General features: G+C 39.5%; 1 protein-coding gene across 2 annotated transcripts in view; it reads left to right on the top strand.

The window, feature by feature from the left end:
- The window catches only part of NTNG1 (netrin G1), a 199,058-nt gene extending 176,906 nt beyond the window's left edge, over window positions 1-22,152 (top strand). For both annotated transcript variants that reach the window (XM_073356855.1, XM_073356854.1), the window contains one exon: window positions 20,962-22,152. In XM_073356855.1, the coding sequence (XP_073212956.1) occupies window positions 20,962-21,188 (227 nt within the window). In that variant the 3' untranslated portion in view covers window positions 21,189-22,152. The remainder of the gene's footprint in view (window positions 1-20,961) is intronic.
- The last annotated feature ends 2,466 nt before the right edge of the window (window positions 22,153-24,618 follow it).

The following is a 24,618-nucleotide window of genomic DNA, read 5'->3' as shown; positions in this document are numbered from 1 at the left end:
ACCCAACAGATTTTTCTGGTCTCCAAAGAACAGAAGCATGAAAGCCACATCTTAATACTCATTTATGAGTGAATAAACTAAAATATTGATCTGCTCTGGGGTGCTTGAATGTAAACTGCAAACGTTGAGCTGGTGTTTCAAAGCTACAGAACATATAGCCTGAAGCTGCAGCTAAGCTGAACTTCAGTACAGGGGACACAAAGGTGGTTTTAAGCCACATTTACTTTCCATTAGTTGGCCATCCTGTTCTTGGTCTGGTCCCTGCTTAAATTAGAGCAACTTTAAGACTTCTTTAATGGACCCACAGAGTCATTCCAGCAGTAGGGAATTGCCAGGCTATAAGGGAGACTCACCCAACCACACCTCCCTTTATGTAGTCAGTCCCTTCACTGACTAGTTATGCTGGCTTTAGGGCAGCTTTGGAAAGCAGTGCTGAGCAGCCCTAAGGGAAGCACTAGACCTATAATCTAAAGAGCTACCAGGCTCCCTGACATATGCTTACCGTTTTCAGTTTCATTTGCATTGACAGGCAACAACAAATATAAACAGCATCCTCATTAAAAGAAAACAAAAAAGCATCCACAGCAGGGTGTACTGTTAACAAGACGCTGCCTCATAGTGTTCTCTGAATATTATACATGTTTTAAGAAGAATATGAATTTCCCTTTTAACCCAAAAGATCCTTGAAATGAGACTCTTACTTTGAAAAGTTTAGTTTTATTTCCAAGGGATGAAAAGAGCTTCATCACATGTTTCTTTCAAGAACTAACACTGAATTTGGATAATGAGGCAATAGACATTGAATACTACAGTGAGGACAGATTCATATCACAGGGTCCCAAACTGCTTCCACTGGCTAACCTCCTACTGATTTCAAGCAGAATAGGATTGTGCTCACAATAGGATGTCAGCCGGAGTCACTAGTGCAAGGAAATTCTTAAAGCACTAAAAATCAGTCCCACTGCATCAGTGCTATGCAACACACTGCAGTTCTGTGCCATCAGGCTTCAGTTCACAGAAACACATTCCCTCCCTGAGAGCTTCTTTACCAATAGATTGTAATGCTGCACCACATACAGTTGCTGTACATAATGGCTCAGATATTTCAAAATGCATCTGCCCAAGTTACACGTGCACAAACTCCCATTGGGTGCACAACCTTTTTCTGCATCCCTATATGCTTATGGAAAACAAGGGCAGCATGTGTGCAGCAGAATTTGTGTATGTGCAAAGTTTGGAAAATATGGCCCGATATTTGCAGAAATATCACAGAAATAGGGCCACATATTGTGTGCAGACTGGTTACCATGTACTGGATCAGAACAGCCTCAGAGTCACTCTTACTCATGCAAGACTGCACTGGGGTGAAAACACAGCTAAGGATAAGTTAGGGCACCTCATTCTTTCCATGCCCCCTGTTCGGCAGCATGAGATATGCCTCCAATGCAGTGGGAGGTACAATTCCCAGCCTGGGTAGACAAACTCACACTAGCTCTGCTCAAGATAGCGTGCTAGAAAACAGTGTGAATGTTGCAGCTGGGTGGCGGCTCAATCTAGTCACATAAATCCAAGCCTGCCCAAGCCCCTCAGAGTGCAAGTTCACACTGAACTGCTGCCCCTACTCACACACTGCTATTTTTAGCACACTGGCTTGAGCAGAGCTAGTGGGAGTCTGTCTACCTGTGCTTGGAATCACACCTTTCAGCTCCAGCATAGAGACACCCATGGAGACTCAGTAGTGTAAGGACCCATTGTCAACTCTACACCACTGGAGGATCATGATTGTGTTGTAGATACGAAACTTTACCACTGAACAGTATGTATGTTATCCCAATGTGCCAGCCAAGATATGTGACACACTTTTCCTACCTCCCCATTTTCCCCCGGCCCCTCTGGCTCCGGTTTAAATTCCTTCATTCCAATTTCAGATCTATCCCCCCTTCCTCTCTCCCTCTCTCTCTCTCTCTCCAACAGGCTGCTGCTAGGCTGTATGTTCTTCAGCAAGCCACCATCCCAGTCAAATCTACCACATTCCCACATTGGATCTTGGGGTATGATTTTGATAAGGAACAGACTTTGAGGCTCAGCTTAGGCATTGCTATTGAACCCACTGGAGGGAGGTCACACACTGGAGCAGGTGGTGGTGCTACTTCCTTGAGAGAGGGTAAACAGGGAGGCTGGCTGTACGAGTGGAAAAGGAACGTCGCTGGCTGGCTGGCTGAGGAGGAAGCATGATCCAAATATTAACAATTTTATTTCCAACTATTGTATGTGAGAGAGAGGAAGCTACAAAGATGTGGCCATTTATTTTTATTTATTTATTTTTCAGAGAGAGTATTTTTGGGACAAGTACAACATTCTTGTAGCAATGCTCAGATGTGAATCTTCCTTACCTAAGTTAAGATAAAGTAGACATAGGAGTTTGTAGTGTTACTACGTGTATCCCTCCTGAAATGTGAGGAAGCTATTAACCTAATACTTTGCCACAATATGGAAAGAAGACAAGGCATTAATGTTGTATCTATGGTATTACAAGTAGTTTAGGGAGAAAATATTATGAGTATTTTAGTTCTCATTTAAAGCTCTTTAGTTGGAGGTATAAGAAAAAATCCTCAATATCACACATTTAGAAGGTGGGAGTGGGAGACATTTCCAATACAACAATTCGTCATTTTCATCATAACATCTAGGGTATTGGTGCAGTGTTTTAAACATTAAATCATTCATCTTTTTTCCTTCAACATATATCGAATAGCAGTTGAAAATATTCTTATTTTTGTCTGTTAACTAGATTAATGGGGATGATATAATTGTCTCACTGTTCTCCAACTCTTTGACACCCAATGACAATCGTCTAAAATTAGGAACTGCCAGGCTAGGAAAAAAATAATGAAAATAAAATGTACATTTCTAACAGTGAGGATAATTAACCATTGGAACAATTTACCAAGGGTCATGGTGGATTTTCCATAACTGACCATTTTAAAATCAAGACTAGATGATTTTCTAAAAGATATGCTCTAGGAATTATTTTGGGGAAGTTCTGTGGTCTGTTCTTTTACAAGAGGGCAGATCACAGTAGTCTTTTCTGGCTTTGAAATCTATCAAAAGCACCAATAATTGGTAACATTTTAAATGGAGCTCCTCAAAGCTTTCCCAAATTGCAGCACAGCAAAAACTGACCTGTCAGTGTTCTGTCAGCAAATCTGTAAACTAAGAGCACTAGTGAAACTGACAAGAACCAGGTCAACATAGCCCTTCTGCTGTATTAGCAGCTTGTGTATAGCATCCTACATAATGATATTGTATCAAAATACACTTCGCTTATATATCTACCTATTTGTATGTATGCAGCAACCTTATAAATTTAACTGTGATCCCATCTGTAAATTGCTTTGAAAATACAAATAAATAGTATTTTTGAAGAAAGGGATAAAGTAGACTAGATATAAGTTAATAAAGTTGTTATACAAGGTCTGTACTTTGATATAGACTTCTTTTACATATTTATGCTGAATAATACTCAGATTATGAGAAAGTAGAAAATATTGGGCTAAGACATTGACTATCATGATCTCATTTGGGACATCTTCACACCATACTGGAAAAGAGAGGTTAGTATGACCACAGAGGATCATGTTGGAATGCATCCAACATATCTTTTGCCTCTAGTGACTTCTCCTAGTGAGGCTAAGCACAGAAAGCTCCCTAGAGCAATCTTGCATGTAACAACAAATGCTGCTGATAAAAAGTTATCCCAAAGTGGCTAATAGCTTTAATTATTTGATGCATTACTTCATTATTTCTCATTTTTTTCATTGAATGTTAAACTACAGATGGTTAAGATATCCTGTCACTATTCTGGTAAAAGACAGTATGGAATAATACATCCACCCAAATTAGACTCTATTTACAGTATATTGTGTCAGCATCCAGAAGAAGCTGTTCACAGCAGAAGTGGTACAATTAAACTAAAAACCACCCTTCAACTTTCCTTTTCCTTAAAAATCTGTTTATAGGTAAATTTAATGGGCTAGATCCTCAACTAATTTAGATCAGTGTACATCACTCATGTACCAGCTCATGAGCTTGCCCAATAGATTTAGCAAAGAAAGTGGTTTCCTTTATTTTGAGGGAGAGACTACAGTATAATTAATTCTCATTCTTAATGCTCTGTTTCACTGTAATATTACAAAAAGAAAGGTTAGGTAATATTTTAACACAGAGAAGGCTAAAATGCAGCCCAAGGTCAAAAACAGACAGTGGAAGTTGTATAGTGTCCTTGTTATGTTAAATATGGAGAGGCTGAAGCTCTGATTGCCCATGTCAAGCAAAAACATTGCATGCTAGATCCTGTAGTTGCAAAAACCTGTAACCATTTGCAAATGCTTTAAATGGGCAAGATTTGGATACTCCTCTTTTCACATTGTACTTTACACTTATGTGGCATTTGTCATCTGAGAATCTCAAAATTACTTTGCAAAGATTAATTAAGCCTTCCAACACACCTGTCTGTTAGGCAGTGTGATCCAGTGAAGAAGACAACAGACTGCAAGTCTCAAGACTGGGTTCTTTACCTTGTTTTCCTACTGACGTTAGGAAAGTAATGTAACTTTCCTCTGTCTCAGCTTCCCCACTGGTTAAGTGAGGATAATAATTCCTATTCACCTTTGAAAAGGATTTTCAGACCTGCTGGAGAAGTATTATCATCCCTGTTCTACCAGTGGTTAAACGGAAGCACTGAGAAGAGTCTTATCCAAGATCACACCATGAATCAATGATAGAACCAGGAATAGAATGTCTGAGTCCTGGTATCTTTGCTCTAACCAAGAGATTGCTCTTCCTTCCATTTCAGCATATTCCTGTTTTACAGGGAACAAATACAATGTAATTACTAATGTAAAACATGTAACTATTAATGATCTGGCAATGGGATTTTGGTCTTCTGTACCAGAACATTATCTTCACACTTCTGACACAGACAGGCAATCAACAGAAACATGTCATTAGCCATGTATCTGGTCATTATAATGTAGCAGATTATGATTCACCCCTGTAAAATATAGTGATAAATGTTTAAAATAATTGAAAACCTGTTTCCTTTCATTAGGTTATACGGCCCTTTCCCATTATAACAGCTTAGCTGTTCATGAGCCTGTAGCTAAAGATCTATGGATGTTTCCATTATACACCCTTATTATATGTGATTTATAATTTGACCATAAAGACTTATTTCCAGCTCAGAATTTTTTTGCTACTAATTTTCAAAACAATTAGTTCAGTTGCTTTTAAGCTAAAGAAACATTAAAAAGTGAAAGTTTGCCAACAACAGATGATTTTTTGCTCACGTATAACTAAAGAATGCCAATGATTAAAATTTTAGATGGGCATGAAAAATCCCAGAAAAAAAATGTAAATCCAAGGGATTTTGGCTTTAAAAACTGGCTAGTGAAATGTGCAATCATTATTTTCAAAGAAATTTCATAAGCATTTTTGCTATGCACAGCATGTGTCCTCAACAAAAATTTACGTAACAGACCTGACTTTTTCCTTTGGAGGCATTCTAAGCACTTATTAAAATGTGTCTTTTTCTTAACAAAAAATGCATACATAGTTAAACCAGAACTATTCTAGCCTCTCAGGCAACAATACAGGTTTAAAATGTGTATCAGTTTGATAGACATTCTTCATGTTTATTAAATACATAATAAGCATGCTTAACATTACCTGAATACATGTGTCTCAAACCAGAAGGGGGCAGAAAAAGCCCACTGCTGTTAAATAGCATTAAGAGGTGGGCCTGATCCTACACTTCTCTCTGCACAAATCTCATTGAAGTTATCTCTAGTCTATACTAGAGACCTTATAGTAGCACAGCTGTACCGATGCAACTGCACCGCTATAAGATCTCCCAGGTAGCCACTCTATGCTGATCGGAGAGAGCTCTCCCGTCCACATAATTAAATCACTCCTAACGAGCAGTAGTAATTGCGTCAGCGGGAGAAGCTCTCCCGCCAACATAGCACCGAGTACACCACCACTCACGCTGGTGGAACGTATGTTGCTCGGGGGGGTGCTTTTTTCACCCCTGTGAGCAACATTAGTTTTGCCGACATAAATGGCAATTTAGACATGCCCTTAGTTGAAGTTTTATCTACAAAGCACTGTAGGTTGAGGCCCATGAATGTTTTAAAGTAAACTAGAAGAATGCCAAGGCATGCAAAAGCAGGGCCCAGATTCTACCTTCAAACTGACATTTCGTAACTTTTTATTGGCAAATGCATTCTGGACCAGGGCCGTCCTTAGGCATACAAAGAGAAGAGCTCTCCCCTATCCCCCAGATCCTCCCGCTCACTGGCGGCCCTGCTGGTCAACTCCTCCCCTTCCCTCCCAGTGCCTCCTGCACAGCATGCAGGAGCCGCTGGCAGGGAGGGGGAGAAGCAGGGATAGGACGTGCTTGGGGGAGGGGGTGGGAAGAGGTAGGGCAGGTACAGGAAGAGGCAAGGTGTGGGTGTGGCCTTGGGGGAAGGGTTGAAGTGGGAGCGGGGAGTGGGGCAGAGCAGGGGCAGGAAGAGGCAGGGCAGGGTGGGGGCTTGGAGGAAGGGGTGGAGTGGTAGCAGTCCTGGGGCAGAGGGGGAGGGTCGAGCACTCCCCCGGGTAGAGAGGAAGTCAGCACCTATGCCTCCAGCCACAAAGCAGTTCAATGGCATGGGTAGTCTAGCAGGCTAAGCTCAGGAACGACATCAAGGAGATTCTGAGGAACGTTCTAATCCTGGCACTGACACAAACGCAGTGAGGAAGGTGAGGTATAGAGAGAAAAGTTAAATGACTTTCCCAATGTCAGTAGCAAAGCAAGGTGAAGAACCCAGCTCTTGAGACTATAGTCTTAAAGTCAATTCAACCTTTCAGTCTTTTTACTCCTTTGCCCAAACCACAACTATGTCTGTTTTAAGAGTGCTCGTGGCAGTGGAAGAGAGTCTCACCTTTCCCTACTCTTCAGTCAGTCTCCTGTCTCATGCCCTCCTCCATCCTCACCTGTCAAAGATATAGCTGTATGTAAGAAACTGAGAATGCGACCCAGCCATGCTGCTAGTGCTCGGCCCATATCCACACGAGTGTACTGCACCTGTGCAGCTAGGCCTTTTGGTGTTTGTTTCATCTTCTATGTCTGTGTTCAGTTGCCCTACATACTAGCTGCCACGGCTGATAGTTCCTTCAGATTTTACCAATGGCAGCAAAACTAAAAAACTGCAGAGTTAATTGTTTCATTCTTTGTCAAGGAAGGAAACAACAGATCCTTTAGGGCAGTGATTCTCAACCTTTTTGGGCTCAGGACCCATTTGTAAATGGGTATGGCCTGTCATGACCCAGTAAATAGTCTGAGGATGGAGGCCATTGGGTGGTTTTGGTTGAGTCCTGCCCAGCACTTACTCCACCGTGGCAGCTCCTGAGCTGTGGGGCTGGCTGGGCTTGGCTCTCAGCTCTGGGTGTTGCAACCTCCAGGACTATAGCACCACTCAGATTTGTCCCACCCCGTGACTGGACCAAATTTGTGTGAGTGGAGTCATGATCTGGCTCATGGGGTTGCAATGCCACTCACTCAGATTTGGCCTAATGAACTCCCATCATCATCATGGCTGGACCTAATCTCAGTGGTGCTGGGACCCCTGGACCAAGGAGGTGAGCCCAGGCAGCCGTGTGCAACAGGACTTGCCACGCAACCCTTTGAAACATTTTGCTGACTCAATTTTGAGTCCCAACCACGGGTTGAGAAACTCTGCTTTAGGGAGTACTTGTGGCACCTTAGAGACTAACCAATTTATTAGAGCATAAGCTTTCGTGAGCCACAGCTCACTTCATCAGATGCATATCGTGGAAAATTGTTTTTTCCTACCCCCCCCCCCAGATGTTCTGGTTTAACTTGGATTTAAACGTGAAGAGTGGTCAGTTTGGATGAGCTATTACCAGCAGGAGAGTGAGTTTGTGTGTGTATGGGGGTGGGGGGGATGTGAGAAAACCTGGATTTGTGCAGGAAATAGCCCAACTTGATTGTCATGCACACTGTGTAAAGAGTTGTCACTTTGGATGGGCTATCACCAGCAGGAGAGTGAATTTGTGTGGGGGGGTGGAGGGTGAGAAAACCTGGATTTGTGCTGGAAATGGCCCACCTGATGATCACTTTAGATAAGCTATTACCAGCAGGACAGTGGGGTGGGAGGAGGTATTGGTTCATATTCTCTGTGTATATATAAAGTCTGCTGCAGTTTCCACGATATGCATCTGATGAAGTGAGCTGTAGCTCACGAAAGCTTATGCTCTAATAAATTGGTTAGTCTCTAAGGTGCCACAAGTACTCCTTTTCTTTTTGCGAATACAGACTAACACGGCTGTTACTCTGAAATCTGCTTTAGGGGAGGCTCTTCTTACCCTCTGACTTTCATGCTTCCTACATAATACAAATCTTTCTCCTCCAAGAAGATGGAAATAATGACACTGCTACCACATACAACTGTAATTGCTAAGTTGCCGCTAAAAAGAGGAAAACACCACAGAATCCTGGCCTAGCAACATTACAGTGTTTCTAGGAGCTGAATATCTTTTAACTGTATTCCCATGCTTTATTTGTAATAAAGTGGTGCCGGGGCTTAAGCAACTTCTTTATGTTCATAACTTATGTGACAAGCCCAGAGGTGCCAGGGCTATAAACTGCCAAACCTAGAGGTGCTGGGGCTCAGCCCTTGCACAAATTAAGCACTGCTGTATTTAGATATTATTTAAGGGTGGGATTTTCAAGAGCACTTAATTGACTCATAAGCACAAGTTTCACTGACTTTCAGTAAGACTTATGCCCTAAGTCACTTGGTGCTTTTGAAAATTCCACTCAAAAAAACAGAAAGGTGATATTAAACATTTATAAACTGATATAAACTATTTACACCTTGTAATCTTCGGGGAAATAAGAGATTCCTTCTTACAAAAGGTGGTACAGAAAGACACTGTAAGCCATGGCTATTAAAGCTAAGAAATACTATTCTTCATACATATATGTATCATCAGTAACCAGGAGCAGTACAAGCGTGACCATTTCAGTAAGGTATTTAAGCACATACCTAACTTTAAGCATATAAGGAGCCCCACTGATTCCCAGAGGAACTATTCATGTGCTTGAAGTTAGGCACGGGCTTCAGTACTTTGCTAAATCAGAGCCCAGATGAGCCCTTCCATGTGTCTATCAATGACCTAAACCCAGTAAAGTAATATTTTTGGAAGTGTTAGCAACTAATAATGAAGAAACAGAATCTGAAGAGTTTGTAATACAAACTAAACTTATTTTCCAGAGACTGTTTGGAGACTGGAGACTTGTGACAGACCAAAGAGAATAAAAAGTACATAGAAGATATAACATCTAACAAAAATTAACAAGCTTTGCACATTCAAAATATATTAATTGCATGCCTGGGGCAAAACAAAGATTGAAACAACTTTGTTTTCATGATAGGGTCAAAACAATAGCTGGTGTCACTCAGACTTCACAGACTTATACCTAAGCCCTGCTACAGCCTCTTTGTGCTCCAGATAAACAGCCATATGGGATTCCCAGTTTAGAGGGAATCTCTGAGTGGCTTAAAGCTGGCACACCCACTCCTTTCCCAGTCTTCATCGTCATGGGTGAGATAGGAGAAAGAAGGGACATGACCACAATACTGCACTCTGGTATGTCCTGGTTATCCATTTGTCCCGTTTGAGCTGCGGCATTGTTTAGAGCAGTCCTGAAGATGCTTTAAATTACACTATGGGCCACATTGGCTGTTTGTGGTTCTTCCACCTGTGTTGCACTCATATTGGACTCATTGAATGGTGAATCCAAATGCATAATTGGATTTTTGTTGAAGCAAAGCTATCTACCTCTTCCACAGACTTACAGCTGTAGGAATGGTCATCGACCTCCACATAAATCCAGACGGATACAACTATGGCTTTGATTCTTATTTTTCAAAATAACGTATTGACCAAAGCAAAATATTTTTTCCTTTCAATGAGGCACGTAAATGTGTCTGTTTTAGAGCTCTGAAAGAGCAGTACACAGGTTATTATAGCAGCTTTAAGAACTTTATTACAAAATGACAGGGATCCACATATAATCAAAACAATAAATAGCATGGATGCAGCTGAGGGTTTTTCCTCCCTTTGGGAACCTTCTAGCTGAAAATACTTGATCAGAGCCAACTCAGAGAATCATACAGCTCCGTTACCCATTTCCTTAAACCAAAAGAGATAGGAGGGCTCTGTCCTCCCCTGAACAACAGTAATTCTTAGATGAGTAATCTTGGATTTATTTTCAATGTCATCCATTTTGGAAAGCAATCTCTTGTTATTTCCTACCAGGCCTGTTACAACATCTCTATCATGTGGAACTGTAGATTCCAGAATTTCAGTTAACTGTTCCACTCAGTGAAGAGGAAGTCCAGAAAATCCTTGCACTGTAGTTTTGATAGATTGTATGGATCTTTTCTAATTGTCCAACCAGGGGTTTTAGAGAGAATGGAGACACAGACAGTACTCATGGAAAAGAATAAGCCATCATCTTTGCTGACCCTACACCACAATTAGAAAAAAAATCCACCTTTTCTCTCCAGAGGATTTTGTTCTTACAGGAATGGGACATAATGTGTCAAATTTACCCACATGGATGCCAGGGAGTGCAATTTACACCTGTGCTGAGGGGCAGGTAGGTAATCACCCAGTGCACCATCATCCTGGGACCACGGGAGAAAGGGTAACTTTGAAAAGTAGCTGTGGGTGTACAGGTGCTCCACTGGCTAGGCTAAGAAGCTATGAATGCTAGCTGTACGTGCCTGTTTTTGAAACTGTGCTGGCTGGCTCCAGTCCCCTCCTCTCTGTAATGCTGCCTCCCTTCTTCTGTCTAACTTGCAGCCAAGAGCTTGCCTGAAGCCTGGTCAAAGACGGTGTGACTAGGGAGTGAATAGGGTCCAGTGACATCGAAAGTTGTGCTAGGGAATAATCTATAAACCTATTTCCAGAGATCAGTGGCGCTACAATAGAACAGCAATAAACAAACAATAAAAACAGCCTACGCTGCAGGCCACACTTTCATGTACCCTGGCAATGTTCTTAAATCGGTAAATAAGACAGCTTCAACTCAATGGAGCGTCCAGCAGGAATATCTAAGACAGGTGCTATCAGTTTTCACATGCCACTCTCATCTGCTTAGTATTCATTTTCTTAGATTTGTTTCTAATGCAATGTAATTAGTCAGGATATTGTTTCATATTTGCACCAGAGACCATCTTCTACAGTTCGTCATCTTATGGCCATTATCTTGATGTTGTAAGATTGTCTCCATAGGCTTCCACTTATGAACACTGATTATTTCTGTCTTGACTTTGGAATGTTGCCTCGGTGGATTTGCACAGAAATGGTTTTGTTTTCATGTTATCAAATCACCTACCTTGACTTGATTTGACGTGGTCATAAGGGAGTTTTAGTGATATTATGGCCACTGCAGCAAACGGTGAATTAGCGTCACTAAAAATATATATAATTATGAATAGTTACTGTTGTGCAAGAACAGTAGCTATTTTTCGTATTTTATCTCTGCTTAAACCCCCTAAGAAAGCCTAATCAACATTTAGAATTACTATGCTCAATATATATATATATATGGCATCAGAAAAATTAAAACATAAAAAAACACTTAATCCAAAACTAGATCCAAGTTACATCTTTGGTTTTTTCCTATTTTGTAAAAATCCTTAAAGTCAAGAACCCTAAATCGGTTTTCTGCCTTAAATAATTTTAGATAGGTCAGATATTAAACCCTCAAAATTCCAAGTTTATCAAATTAGCTGTAGCTAAAGCAACATTAAGCGGAGTCGTGACTAAGGACTATCATGGTAACTTCGGAAGTGATAAACACAACAATGGTCACTCTCAAAAACTAGGCAAGTTTATCCTAGTTATGATGGCCCGGGTTTTCAAAGGATTCCCTGTACTTTCCTATGGCCTGAATCCTGCAATTGACTCCATTCAGGCAGAGTCTTGTTTAAATCAATGGCACTCTGCATAGGCAGAGGGGTCAAACTACACACAACACATTGTAGGACTGGGTCTATACTTGTTATACAGAACACCTAGGAAATATTACAGATACCAAGGTAATCATACTAAGTTATATACAATAATTTGGTAAGTTTTTAAATGTAGGTCTTAATATGTGATTTGCTGGGAAAAAATTAAAACCTTTTAGCTAAATCTGTATAGGTATTTCTCATGGCCCTCTTAAACTAGTATCATTCAAAATTCTGCTTCTGCCCCATGCCTGCAGAGGCTCACTTGGAAGATGAGAGAGAGAGAGAGAGAGAGAGAGAGAGTTTATAATATAGAGACACAGAGTTTCTTTTTGGTTGATTTCTCCTTTCTCCATGTTCCCAAACCACCAATTTATTGACTTAAGTGAACACATTTTTATAGAAGAATGCTTGTAACAGAGTCTTTACAGTAACTCTAGTTTCTCACTGATCTGCATTTGGCAGTAAAGTTAAACCTCTTATATTGAGCTTTGATACAGTGACCTTGTTATGCCAAAGGGAAATAAATGTCCCTAATTTTTTCACTGCATGTAAATGTGCTATTTGCAGTTCCACACAAGAGCCAATCGCTCTTTCTATATGTGGACAAACACACACACACACACATTCTGAAGCTGTCTGTGAACACCTTTACTTAAATCTGGGTTCCACTGTACCTGTTCCTCTTCTACTTGGTATGGTTTAACGGAACAATCAGTCTGGATGTATCAGCATACTGAAAACATATCTTAAACTAAACTATTTAAATTTCTGCAGGGATGATGTTAAATATCATTCTCAACCAATGAACATGGAACAAATGTGAACAACCTTGCAAGTGGGACTCATATTTCCCAGCCCAGTGGACATGCATGCTGTCAAAGTATGCACCAGGCATGAAATCCTAGGCCAACTGAAGTCAGTTGCAACCTTCCAGTGGATCCAGGATTTCACTCTTGGACTGTTGGGGAATGGTGTAGCTAACTCACCATACATAGGGCCTGATCCATAGCCTATTGAAGTAAAAACCATTAAAACTGACTAAGATATGTCCTACAGTGTAGTCAGGGCTGTCAATCCATCCACTCTTGAAAGGTGATACTCATATATTTACTCTGCCATGCTTTTAACCTCTACAACTCACTCATCACATGCATTTAGAGCAGTGTTTCCCAAACTTGGGACGCCGCTTGTTCAGGGAAAGCCCCTGGTGGGCCGGGCCGGTTTGTTTACCTGCTGCATCTGCAAGTTCAGCTGATCACGGCTCCTACTGGCCACGGTTTGCCGCTCCAGGCCAATGGGGGCTGTGGGAAGCGGCGTGGGCCGAGGGACGTATCAGCCGCCGCTTCCCGCAGCCCTCATTCGCCGGGCACAGAGAACCGCAGCCAGTGGGAGTTGCGATCAGCCGAACCTCCGGACGCGGCAGGTAAACAAACTGGCCCAGCCCACCAGGGGCTTTCCCTGAACAAGCGGCATCCCAAGTTTGGGAAATGCTGATTTAAAGGATTAACAATACCTGTACTCCAGCTCCCAAGAAAACTGTCAGGGGAGCATGGAAAAGTGGAGAAATAATTTAGGGAGGTAGAAGTAGGAAGGGATTGTGGAAGGAATGCTGTAATAGAGAGGGGACAGAGTGAGAGAAGATACTGAAAAAAATACAAATACGCAAGAGACAGCTCAAAAAAGAAAAATATCTTGTAAGGAAGAGAGGGGGCTGAAGAGAAAATGTGAACTGAAAAATTTCAAAAGGATGAAAAAATCTAAAAAAATAAGGAAAAACTGTAGAGCCCTAAAGATGAATCAGGATATAGAAGGAACAAAGGGAAGAGAAAAAGAAAAAAATGAGACATATAACTAGCTCTATGTTATCAAAAGTTTGCTTTCCATAACCTTTTTACTTTGTCATTTAATGGTCCTTTTAATGTTTCTAGTGCACACACACAAAAAATGTGAAGATTGTCCTAATTTTGGATGAGGAGAGGCAACTCCCCCTTTTCCGGACTCAAACCTTGTTATCACCTTCATTTTCCTTTTGAAAAACTGACAGTTCTCTCTCATATCTACGTTTCTGACCCACCTGCCTATCCTTTTTGGCATTACGATGCTATTTTAAGTAAGCTGTATATAGCAAAAGTAGAAGAAAGTGTCCCAGAAAAAGGAGGGGAACCCATTTACTTCCCTGAACTGACCTTCAAACAGAATGTAAGGGTACAAAGAGCTCATAATTGGATCCTGCGGTCCCCATTTGAAAGAAACAATAATTTTGTATATAATTTTCCTCTAAGTTGTAGTCACATCATCTATATAGTTGCTTCATAACTAACAGCAGTCCTGATCAAATCTATTTGTTTTTTTTTAAATTGCAAATGCCTGAAAGTTAAGCTTTAAACAAACTGAGAAATTCCTCCATGCATTATTCATACGTGAATATTTAAGAATACAGTATGAATTCAATAAAACTTATCAATTATCCTCTCCTGATAATTAACAATAATGCAAAATCAATATGTTTGATTAGGTGTCCAACTAAACTGTATGAAACATTATTGTACCATCTGCCATTTGAACTGCCTGACCTGGTTGGAAGAACAGGGCTGGCTTTAAAAAAAAAAATGCAATTTTAATTACACCGGAATTACAAAACAAATGATTTCTTGTGAATATTTTGTGACTTACAGCAAAGCATCTTTTCAGTATTTATGGAGGTCATAACCTACAAAAGTTTTCAGTATTTTATTAATAATCACTTTGGAAAAGTTGCCTAGTTTTAACTAAGAGAATAATTCACTGAGTTAACTGCAGTGTCTTTTCCCTAGGTAGGCAAATCTTGAAAACTTTGTCCAATTTTGCAGGTGGCCTTCATCCATCTAGTGCAGTGATCTGAGAATAGCATAATCAGAAGACTGTAGTCTACATACTAATTGCTGAGACCAGATGGGTGAATGTATTGGGCCAATTGCTGTTGGTGAAAGAGAAAAGCTTTTTGAGCTCCACAGAGCTTTTCTTCAGATCTCACCCACTGTGTCTCTCTAATATCTTGGGACCAACATGGCTACAACACCACAGCAAAATACTAATTTCTGAGTCACCAAAAGCAGCTTTAAATATGCAGGTCATTTCCTCAGAAGGCAGAAACCATGGAGACCCTGCTGAGAGGGAGTAATCAATACCCCTGAATGCTGCAGAGATCTCCTGCATAGATCTTCACAGCGTGGATGTGAAGGGTTATTATTTATTTGTATTACAGTAGGGGTTACAGGCACCAATTGAGATTGGTGCCTCATTTTGCTAGGTGCTATATATACACATAAGGTAAGAATCCCTGACCTGAAGAATTTACCATGTAAATAGACAAAGCAGACCAAAAAAAAGAAAAAAAAAAAAAAGAGTATTATCCCCATTGTATAGATGAGGAACTAATATGCATAAATATTGAGTGACTTGTCCAAGATCATACAGGGCATCTGAAGTTGAGTCAGAAATTATACCCATATCTCCAAAGGGTCATCCCAGGGTTTTAACCACAAAACTTCCCTTCCTCCCCAATTCAGGATGGGATAGGGATTTGACAAGTGGACTTCTGTATTGTGTGGATTCACTGGGCAAAAAATCCCATGTAAGATGAGCAAAAGCACACCACATAACCAATACCCCTCCCCGTAGAATCCATGCTGCTCAGGCCATCTCATTCCTTGTTACATATTAGACTAGACACTTGTGCCTTAAGATGGATATACTAGCAGTATATGATCCCATAAATAGTCCTGCAGAGAAAAAAGTCCCTTTTCTTCTCTTACATCTTGAGAGCATTTGCTCTGTGTTGGGAAACAAGCTTGCTTTTTGGGGGGGAGGGAGGAGGGAGATGTAGGGAGACAGAGAAAAAAGAAACCTTTTTGCCTTTTGGAGGTTGTTTTCTGAATGTGATTAATCATGAGTTCCACATGAAAATCTCTTGGCTCACTGTGTTCTTTAGAAACCAAACAACATTTGCAAGTTTTAGAAGTTATATTGAGATATTTCAGGATCATCACGTTTTGAGCTTTAGATGTCAAGTATAAATCACATTTTGAAAAGTCATCTGTGAATGCTTAGTGTATACAGTAGAACCTCAGAGATATGAACACCAGAGATACAGACTGACTGTCAACTGGACACAATGGGGAACTGGAAGAAAGTGACCAGACAGCAGCGGAGACAAAAAAAACCCGAACACTGTACTGTACTGTGCCTGTACTGCATCTTAAAGATAGGCACAACTGGACTGTCTGTTCCCACACCCACCTCTACTCGCCACAGCAGGGGGCAGTCACAGGTAGGAGGTATCAGAGTAACAGCCGTGTTAGTCTGTATTCGCAAAAAGAAAAGGAGGACTTGTGGCATCTTAGAGACTAACCAATTTATTTGAGCATGAGCGTTCGTGAGGTAGGAGGTAGTGAATGCCGTTTTCCCCTCTCCCTCCCCCGGCTGCGAGGGGGACAAGCTGGGAAATAAATTTCCTGAGCTGCTGCTGAAACCTGGCCTGGAGTTTAAGCTGCTGAAGCCCAAGCTGCTGGAGCCTGTGCTCCTGCCTGCACACTGCGCTCTGGAGAAGCAGCTCAGTTTTAAAGGGCCACAGCCTGCACCACGCAGCCACTGACACTGCAGTGCCCCCAGGGTGCCTCACTCACCACCCTTGCAGCCAGGGGGCTAGAACGAGCTGCCTGTCCCCACCTCCACTCGCCAGGCAGCCAATGCAGAGCTGCGAGCCCTGCTCTGAGTAGTCCGCCCAGTCCCATAAAGCATGTTCAGAGTTACGAACAACCTCCATTTCCCCAGGTGTCCGTAACTCTGAGGTTCTACTGTATCGAAGCTGTCTAAAATGACTCATTTTAATGTTTTTTTACACACTGCACCATGCCTCCAACACTAAAAGCAAATAACTAATCTTTTAAGGGCAATGGAGTTGTGTCTGATTACTCCAGCAGTGAATTTGTTCCCTGATTTACAGTTCTGGGTAAGCATATAAGCTTGGTGGGATCATCTTCGTCCTATGTGGGAGCACTAGCAAAAAATCCACCACAGTTTGACAGAATCGGCAGCCCAGCAGATATCTGCCAGGTTATTACTGAGGTACCTTTGTTTTGATACTTGGAAGAAAAAATAAAAAGGAAAATCCATTGCTCAGGCAAAGCTTTGACTCTGGACTCTGAAAGCCATACATAGTTATATTCAAGACATTCCATATAGTCCTTTTCTCACCACAGGAGTGACTGCAGACCTCTTACTAAGGCGTGGCTTATCTGAATGATGTCAATAAATAGAAGCAAAAGATGGTACCACAAACTCTGAAAATAACCACCACCAATTTAAAGTAGCTGGATGGGTACTTTGTGGATCTTATTCCTAGCCTAATACATACAATTGTTTCCACCTTGACATTTCTTTAATAGAAACAAGAACAAATAGAGCCTTGTTCATTTCACAATGTTGGGAGGGGGATGTTAAATTTTTATTATTGTTTATCATTGGGTTTGTTTGATAGAGAGCAAGTACATAATAATACAAGTGTCAGGGTAGACTCTCCTGGCAAAATACTGCATTTAACATTTAAAACATAGTAGACTGGAAAATCTCTTAATTTTTTTCCTAACTATAACTAATGTATCTGCCCTTCTCTTGGTTTTTGCATCATGCTGACTAGGCTTAGTTAAATGAGCAACTTTGGTCACAATTCAAGTACAGATCCATAGCTTTGTGCAACTTATGTGCTGGAAACATTATCAGAAGTTAATGCAGGTCCTAAGTCAATAAAATAGTAGCAACATATATAACAGTCATTGGAATGTAGATGCGGCTTGTCATTTTCAAAGCCATTTGCAAACAATGCATCTTTCCTTCCAACACCGCTGTGATGTAGGTTACGGTATTAGAGGTGACTGGAAAATTAAAACAAATATAAAATTAACAGAAACCAGCATGAAAACTTTCACAACTGTTTGCCCCCATCCTCCAAAGCAACCCTAATTATTATCTATGTATTACAGATGAGAAAATTAAGAAAAATGAAATAACTTGCCAAGTTCATAAGAGAAGTCACGGACATTACAAGAATTAGAAACTCAGAATTACTAACTCCTAGTACTTTGCTCAGGTCATTAGACTATGCCTTTGTCTACCTTCATTAGCCTTTTTATGTGGTCTTTGTGAGTACACAAAAAAGCATTGACATTGAAACTTTTTATGCAGCACTTTGTTTGATGACTTAAGGCAACATTAGATATAATGAGAGATATTGGGCCTAATTGTGAAAAGCATCCTATGTGATGTTGCATCCGCAATTTTGTAAGTGCAAATTATTGTGGGGATATTTTAAAGCAGTTAGATTTCTAAGTGCTTCATTGTGTCTGTAGATCAGATAGAGTTAGCAGTGAATGTACTGTGGAATGCTACCACAATAATTCATACCCAGAAAACTAGGGGCAAAAGATCAGAGACTATCTTAAAAATCAGAGTGTCTGTCAAAAAAAAACTTTTTTAATAGAAAATGTAGGCAAATAAACTTGTTTAATTGGCTACTTGGAAAAGGCAAAAGTGTTGGTATATACCTAATTTGGATTCAAAACCAAACATTAAGAAAAAAAGATCTCATCTTCTATGTAAAAAGGGTATTTAATTAACTATTGATTTCTACTCAATTATTCTAAGGCCAACAATGATTAATATTGATGGAATAGATATTTCCCCATCACTGTTGCCCAAATCAAAGGAAATGTTAGAGGCTTGTTACATTAGAATAAGCAAAGGCCAGCAGCTTTATCTTTAAATAAGACAGTACTTTTTATTTGATCTTTGCTATTGCTATAATTGTTAACACTACATAAATTGTATGATTATATATAAACATTTTTGGTTTTCATTATAACAGACATAACCAAATATTCAATTTTATTTTGAATGTTGAAAAATTTAGTTTACCATTCTGGATTTGGTACCATTGTATGCAGTATTTATTTTGTTGTTTATTATTCCTGTTAGTTTATATTCATCATGTAAAAATAGCCCAATGTACTATACTAAAGAATACTGAAATGCAGACATACAGTCTTCCTCTTCATGATATCTTGAATATTCTGCATTAGTTGAACTTTAATAATCAGTTGAGACACTTACTGAACAGAAATTGTAGATGCTTTGCAATGTTATATCAATTGGTTGAAAAGAAAGAATAATTGAGAAAGGTGTCAAGTGAGAAACACTTGGGTAGATGTTGCCTTTTGGTTATTTTCATATTATTACATGCTGGATAGGAAGCGCACCAACATCAGCATTTGACTCCTTTGTATGCACCGAATTAGAAAGTGATTATATGTGAGAAAGGACATTTAAGGGTGAAAACAACTCTTGGTGTTTGGGATGGTTGGACTTTTTTGTTGTTGTTTTGGTTCAAGGGGATGTGTTAAGAGGGGAGTAGATAAAAAATAACTTGTTTTTTGACAAATCAAAATCATTTTTAGAAACACTTTGGGCCAGACCTGTGTAAAGTTGATGTAAATCACCACATAGCCTTGGTAAACCTATGACAGAGAGCTTTACCAAATAACATTTGAGAATCTGGGCCACCTGTTTGGATTTCAGCTATCATGGTATTTTTACATTTAAAAAAGTGAACCATTTATAAATCTATGAATGTAAAGAACAATTAGCATATCTCACAGCGGAAAGACTGAGAATAATTTGTTTTTCTACCTTGCCTCCTTTAGTGTGTTCCCTGGATATTACATGCTTAAGCAATATATAACATTGTTCCAAATCCTGGAGGCCTTACCCTAGATCCAATCATGCTTTCCTTTACTCAGGGCAAATTCCTAATGATTGCATGGGAATTCTGCCCAAATTAGAAGTGCAGGATCAGTCCCTTTGTCCTCTTTAATGTAAAACTAAAATAAACCAATATCTGCTCTAGGAATTATTTGGAGGAAGCTCTATGGTCTGTATTATATAGGAGGTCAGACTTAGTGATCACAATGGTCCCTTCTGGCTTTTGAATCTGAAAACTATTCTATTAAAATGGGAATATAATCTATAGCATATTCTACTCTATAATATAATCTAGAATTTACAGTGAGACAATAGCACGGTATGCCTGTACACACCCTTATAGGGGAATGTTTCAATCCAGTTTTGTTTAATTAATGGAAAGAAAAAGCCTAGTGACCGTTCCTCGCTATCTTCAGTAGATATCTTAGGTATTTCTAAAGTGTCTATCACCCTGGTACCTAAGCACCATACACAATTAAGAAGAAATATGTAGGTCTGTAATGAAAATGGTGCTCTTTCTCTCTCTTCTCACATTGACATGGTGTGTGAATTTAAACTAACATCATTTAACACCCATAGAGCATGCTGACTTTCCCATGCCATATCCCCTACTGCTTTTTGTTGAGCTTCCAGAACATTAATACATAAAAGTCACTCAGTATTATGGGCAGTTCTGTTTCTCATACAGTTCTATTCATTTCACCTCATCGTGTTGCATTTTTAATTAATGTTTTTCAAGAGCTCTGGGATGTTAGCATACACATTGGCCTTTCAAATATGGCACTTCACAAAGCATTCCAGTTCAATAAATAATAATAAAGGCACTAACAAACAGCTGGTAGTAAGTAACTTCGTATTCAGTTGTCTGAAATGGAAGATAATATTCTCTCAGATTACAGCAAAAAAATTATGGGAAAATAGCTAAATGAGAAAAAATAGTAAACTGCATTTGTTTGGAAACTGGAATCACATCTATTTACATCTCTAAGCCGAGAAAAAAAATTAAGTTCAAAGCTTTCTGTAACAAATGAACTTAAGCTTATTCTGCTCTTCTATTTTTCCCCTTGTCCTGCAGCAAATGTATGTGACAAAGAACTACTGCAATGCCAGAATGGAGGAACATGCCTCAAAAACATGCGATGCCAGTGCCCTCCAGCCTACACTGGCATTTTGTGTGAGAAGTTGAAGTGTGAAAGGGATCCAGGAGGCTGCAGCCAAAACTCCGGCAATGTGGCAGTATCACATGGCCCTCTATTACCGCTGACTGCTCTACTAGGAGTAACTGGGCTTTTCATATTCTAGGCTCCGTCTGGTTGATGGCATCGCGTTCAGACTGCTTCAGAAGGAATGTGCCACAAAAAGCAAAACAAAACCCAAGCATTTGCTACTAAAATTTAAAAAAGAAAAAGAATAAAACCACATATAAACTAAGAAGGCCCAACTGAACTAAGCCATATTAATCAATTGTGGACTGCACTCTGAGTCAAAAGACTGTTAATTTCTGACTCAAGACAAGTTGGCAGCTGCCAAGTCTATTACTACAAACAACGCCAGCTGCGAAGAGTACAAAGGGTTGAAAAGGCTTTGACAAGTCCCCAAAATGGAAAATAAAAAACATTTGCCACTTTGATATGGTGCACTACTGTACCTCTGCCCAGTGTGTGGACCAACCAAATAGGCATTCTTTGCTGTCAGTGCATTGTGGGTATAAGGAAATCTGTTAAAGCTGCCATATTGGCCTGCTTCAGTCCCTAAATCCCTTCCAACCTGTGCTTTAGTGAACATTGCTCTGTAACCCTTGTTGGTTGAAAGGTTTCTTTGTCTGATGTTAGTGATGCACATGTGTAACAGCCCCCCTCAATAAAACTCAAAGACAGTCATATCCTTGTATATTTTAGCAGCACCGCATCAGTAAGATGCTGTGTTCATCTACTGTACAAGAGTGGCTATAGGACAAAAAGTGTATTTATCCTTTTGTATTCAAATGAAGTTATTTTTCTTGAAATAATGTACAATGTAGATTTTTTGTATTATTGACAATTTGTGTTACCAGACAATTTATTAATGTATTTAATTGTAATCAGATAAGAAAATTACTACTTTTTATTTAATCTTTCTTTTTTTTTCTTTTCTCCTTTCATTTAATTGTGCAGAGATTTCTCTGTATGGGCAACGTGCTGGCATCAAAGAATATCAGTTTACATATATAACAAGTATAATAAGATTCCACCAAAGGACATTCTAAATGTTTTCTTGTTGCTTTAACACTGGAAGATAAAAAAAAATAAATAAAAATTCCTGCATAAACAATTTCAGGAATTTGTATTGCAATTTCTTAAGACAATTTTTAAAAATTATCTCCTTGATCATTTTACGGTCTGCTATATGGATGAAATACAAATTCAACGTCAGAATTTAGTTCCCAATGAAGTCTGACTAACTAACATGTTTTCTTCTCTATCAAACCACTCTGAATAAAAAGATACCTTTTGTTAGAGGAAAAGGTTATAAAAACCCTAAATCTGTATTCACTCTAGTCATTGCCAGAATTATTCCAAGGCTAATTTACAAAAGTATTACAGAATATTTTCTTTAAATCATGCAACTTTTGTGGATTGACAGTAATGAAGTCGATATAGCCTCTGCTTAAATGCGTCTCCTAAAGCTTCATTAAAATGAAATGTTTATTTATATAGAAATATTAGTCTGCCTCAAAAAAAGCAATGACAACCCCGTACACACAGAAAAAAGAAGTGCAGTGATTCAACTTTTAATAAAGTCAGATTTAGTATTTAGAGGGAGTGTCAAAATATACAGCAGCAAACAGATAAAAAGTGCTGTTCCAGCAAATAAAAGTTTGTTTTAAGTATTGCTCAAGGTATAATAAATCCTTGTTTCTACCTTTTATTAGCCCAATTACGGAGTGTGACAGCAAGGGATAGAGAGAAAAGTAAGAGTAAACCAAAACCATGGTAATGTTTCAGAGACAAGGAAAATCAAAAGGCAGCAACACTGTGTGGATTCATTTCCTAGCAGATTTTCATCATACATAATGTAAATATTTTACCAATATGATAGTCTAGAATGGAAAACAATTAATCAGCACAGGCAAAAATCCTAAGGGCAATAGATTCTACTTGGCTACTTACTCCCCCGTGATGAATAGACTGTGAATTTGGGAATTACCTTCTTTGATAGCCTCTCCACCTCCAGGGGGGAAAAAGCGCACTGCTGGCAGATACCTCGTAGGAATATTACATGAGGGAACAGCATATCTTAACAGTTTTTGTTTCTAGAAAAACCCATCTGGAGATTACTACCTGTTTACCTGTATTGTCATTTGTTCAAGCTACCACCTCAGCCCTGCTTATGGAATGTTTGCTAATCACACCAGCAGTCTCTTTTAGTTTACAAAACAAGGGTGAGATAAATTAAAGGCTTGGCTGTGTGCCAGCACGGCCTACGTGAAATTGTAGAGTTATATTAGGTGCATACTCAAGACAATAAACAGAAAATTATATTGCAGAGACACTGAGGAATATAAATGCAAATATAGGTGACATACAGATCTGAAGATTACTTATAATTAAATGGATTTCTAATATTAAAATGTGGAATTTAAGTTGTCCTGAAGTTTATTAGCCCAGACCGAATGCAGACCATGTAATTATTGGAAAAGATGCACTTTAACTGTCATTATACAGTCAAGGCTTTGTGAAAGTGCTCAGGAAGCATGTTGTGCATGTCTGATTATACAGAACTCTGCCAGACAATACTAAAGTATAATGAATATCAGATCTTAATCAGCTCATCTGCATTTCAATTTCATGTAGGTACGATCATCTAAAACTATGTGGAATACACAGCTTTCCATATATTTATATAGCATTTTCTGCATTTCACCACATAGGTCAGCCCACTTTTAATAAAACGCCAATTTTAGGTACATATCCAATAGAAAGTGAATTTTCTTTTCAATCACCATTTTCATCAAACCTCATTATTTTTGCCATTGTACACACTGTAAAGGAACTGCAGTACCTGAAGATTTTTGAACGTGAGTTCTGCTATAATATTCAGAGTATATTAATAATTATATCATGCGCATACACACAATGAGATTTCCACACTGCTCTGTATTGGTGTAACTCAGTTTCCATTGAAGTCAATGAGGAATTTAGGGAGCCAGAGTGTATTTCCCATATTGAAAATTGGTCAGAACAACAGACTCATCTTGTTGAAATTGCTATGGGATCTTTCAATGACCGCAAGTGGTCACTGTGACACAGATGGCAACTTCCTGCAATATCTTTGGGACATCTTGCTCTATTAAGAAATATCATTGTGGGCCAGGGATTCTGCATAATTCCATGGGATAGGGGGACCACAGCTCCTCCATAAACTAACAACAGTGTGGGGGGAAGGAGAGGGGAAAGGATGATTGTGCAAATTCTCTCAGGTTGTAACACCTCCAGAGAATTACCGCCACCTGTCGAGGTTCACGTATACTAGTTCAGAGTGGATCCTCCAGAAACCAACAAACAAAGAAAGGACTTTTGGGTAAAGAGTCTGAGTTTACACTGACTCAGGCCTTCTTTCTGATCTAGCAATTGGACCAAAGGAGACCCCAATCACTAAGGCCACATAAGACTAATGGGTGACATCAAATAAGCTTTTAGCATGCGTATAGGAACTTTAATTATTTTATATGTTTTCTCTGTAATGCTTTCAC

The sequence above is a fragment of the Lepidochelys kempii genome, chromosome 8 (assembly GCF_965140265.1).
Source record: "Lepidochelys kempii isolate rLepKem1 chromosome 8, rLepKem1.hap2, whole genome shotgun sequence".
NCBI lineage: Eukaryota > Metazoa > Chordata > Testudines > Cheloniidae > Lepidochelys > Lepidochelys kempii.
This window is presented reverse-complemented; position numbering and strand designations above follow the sequence as displayed.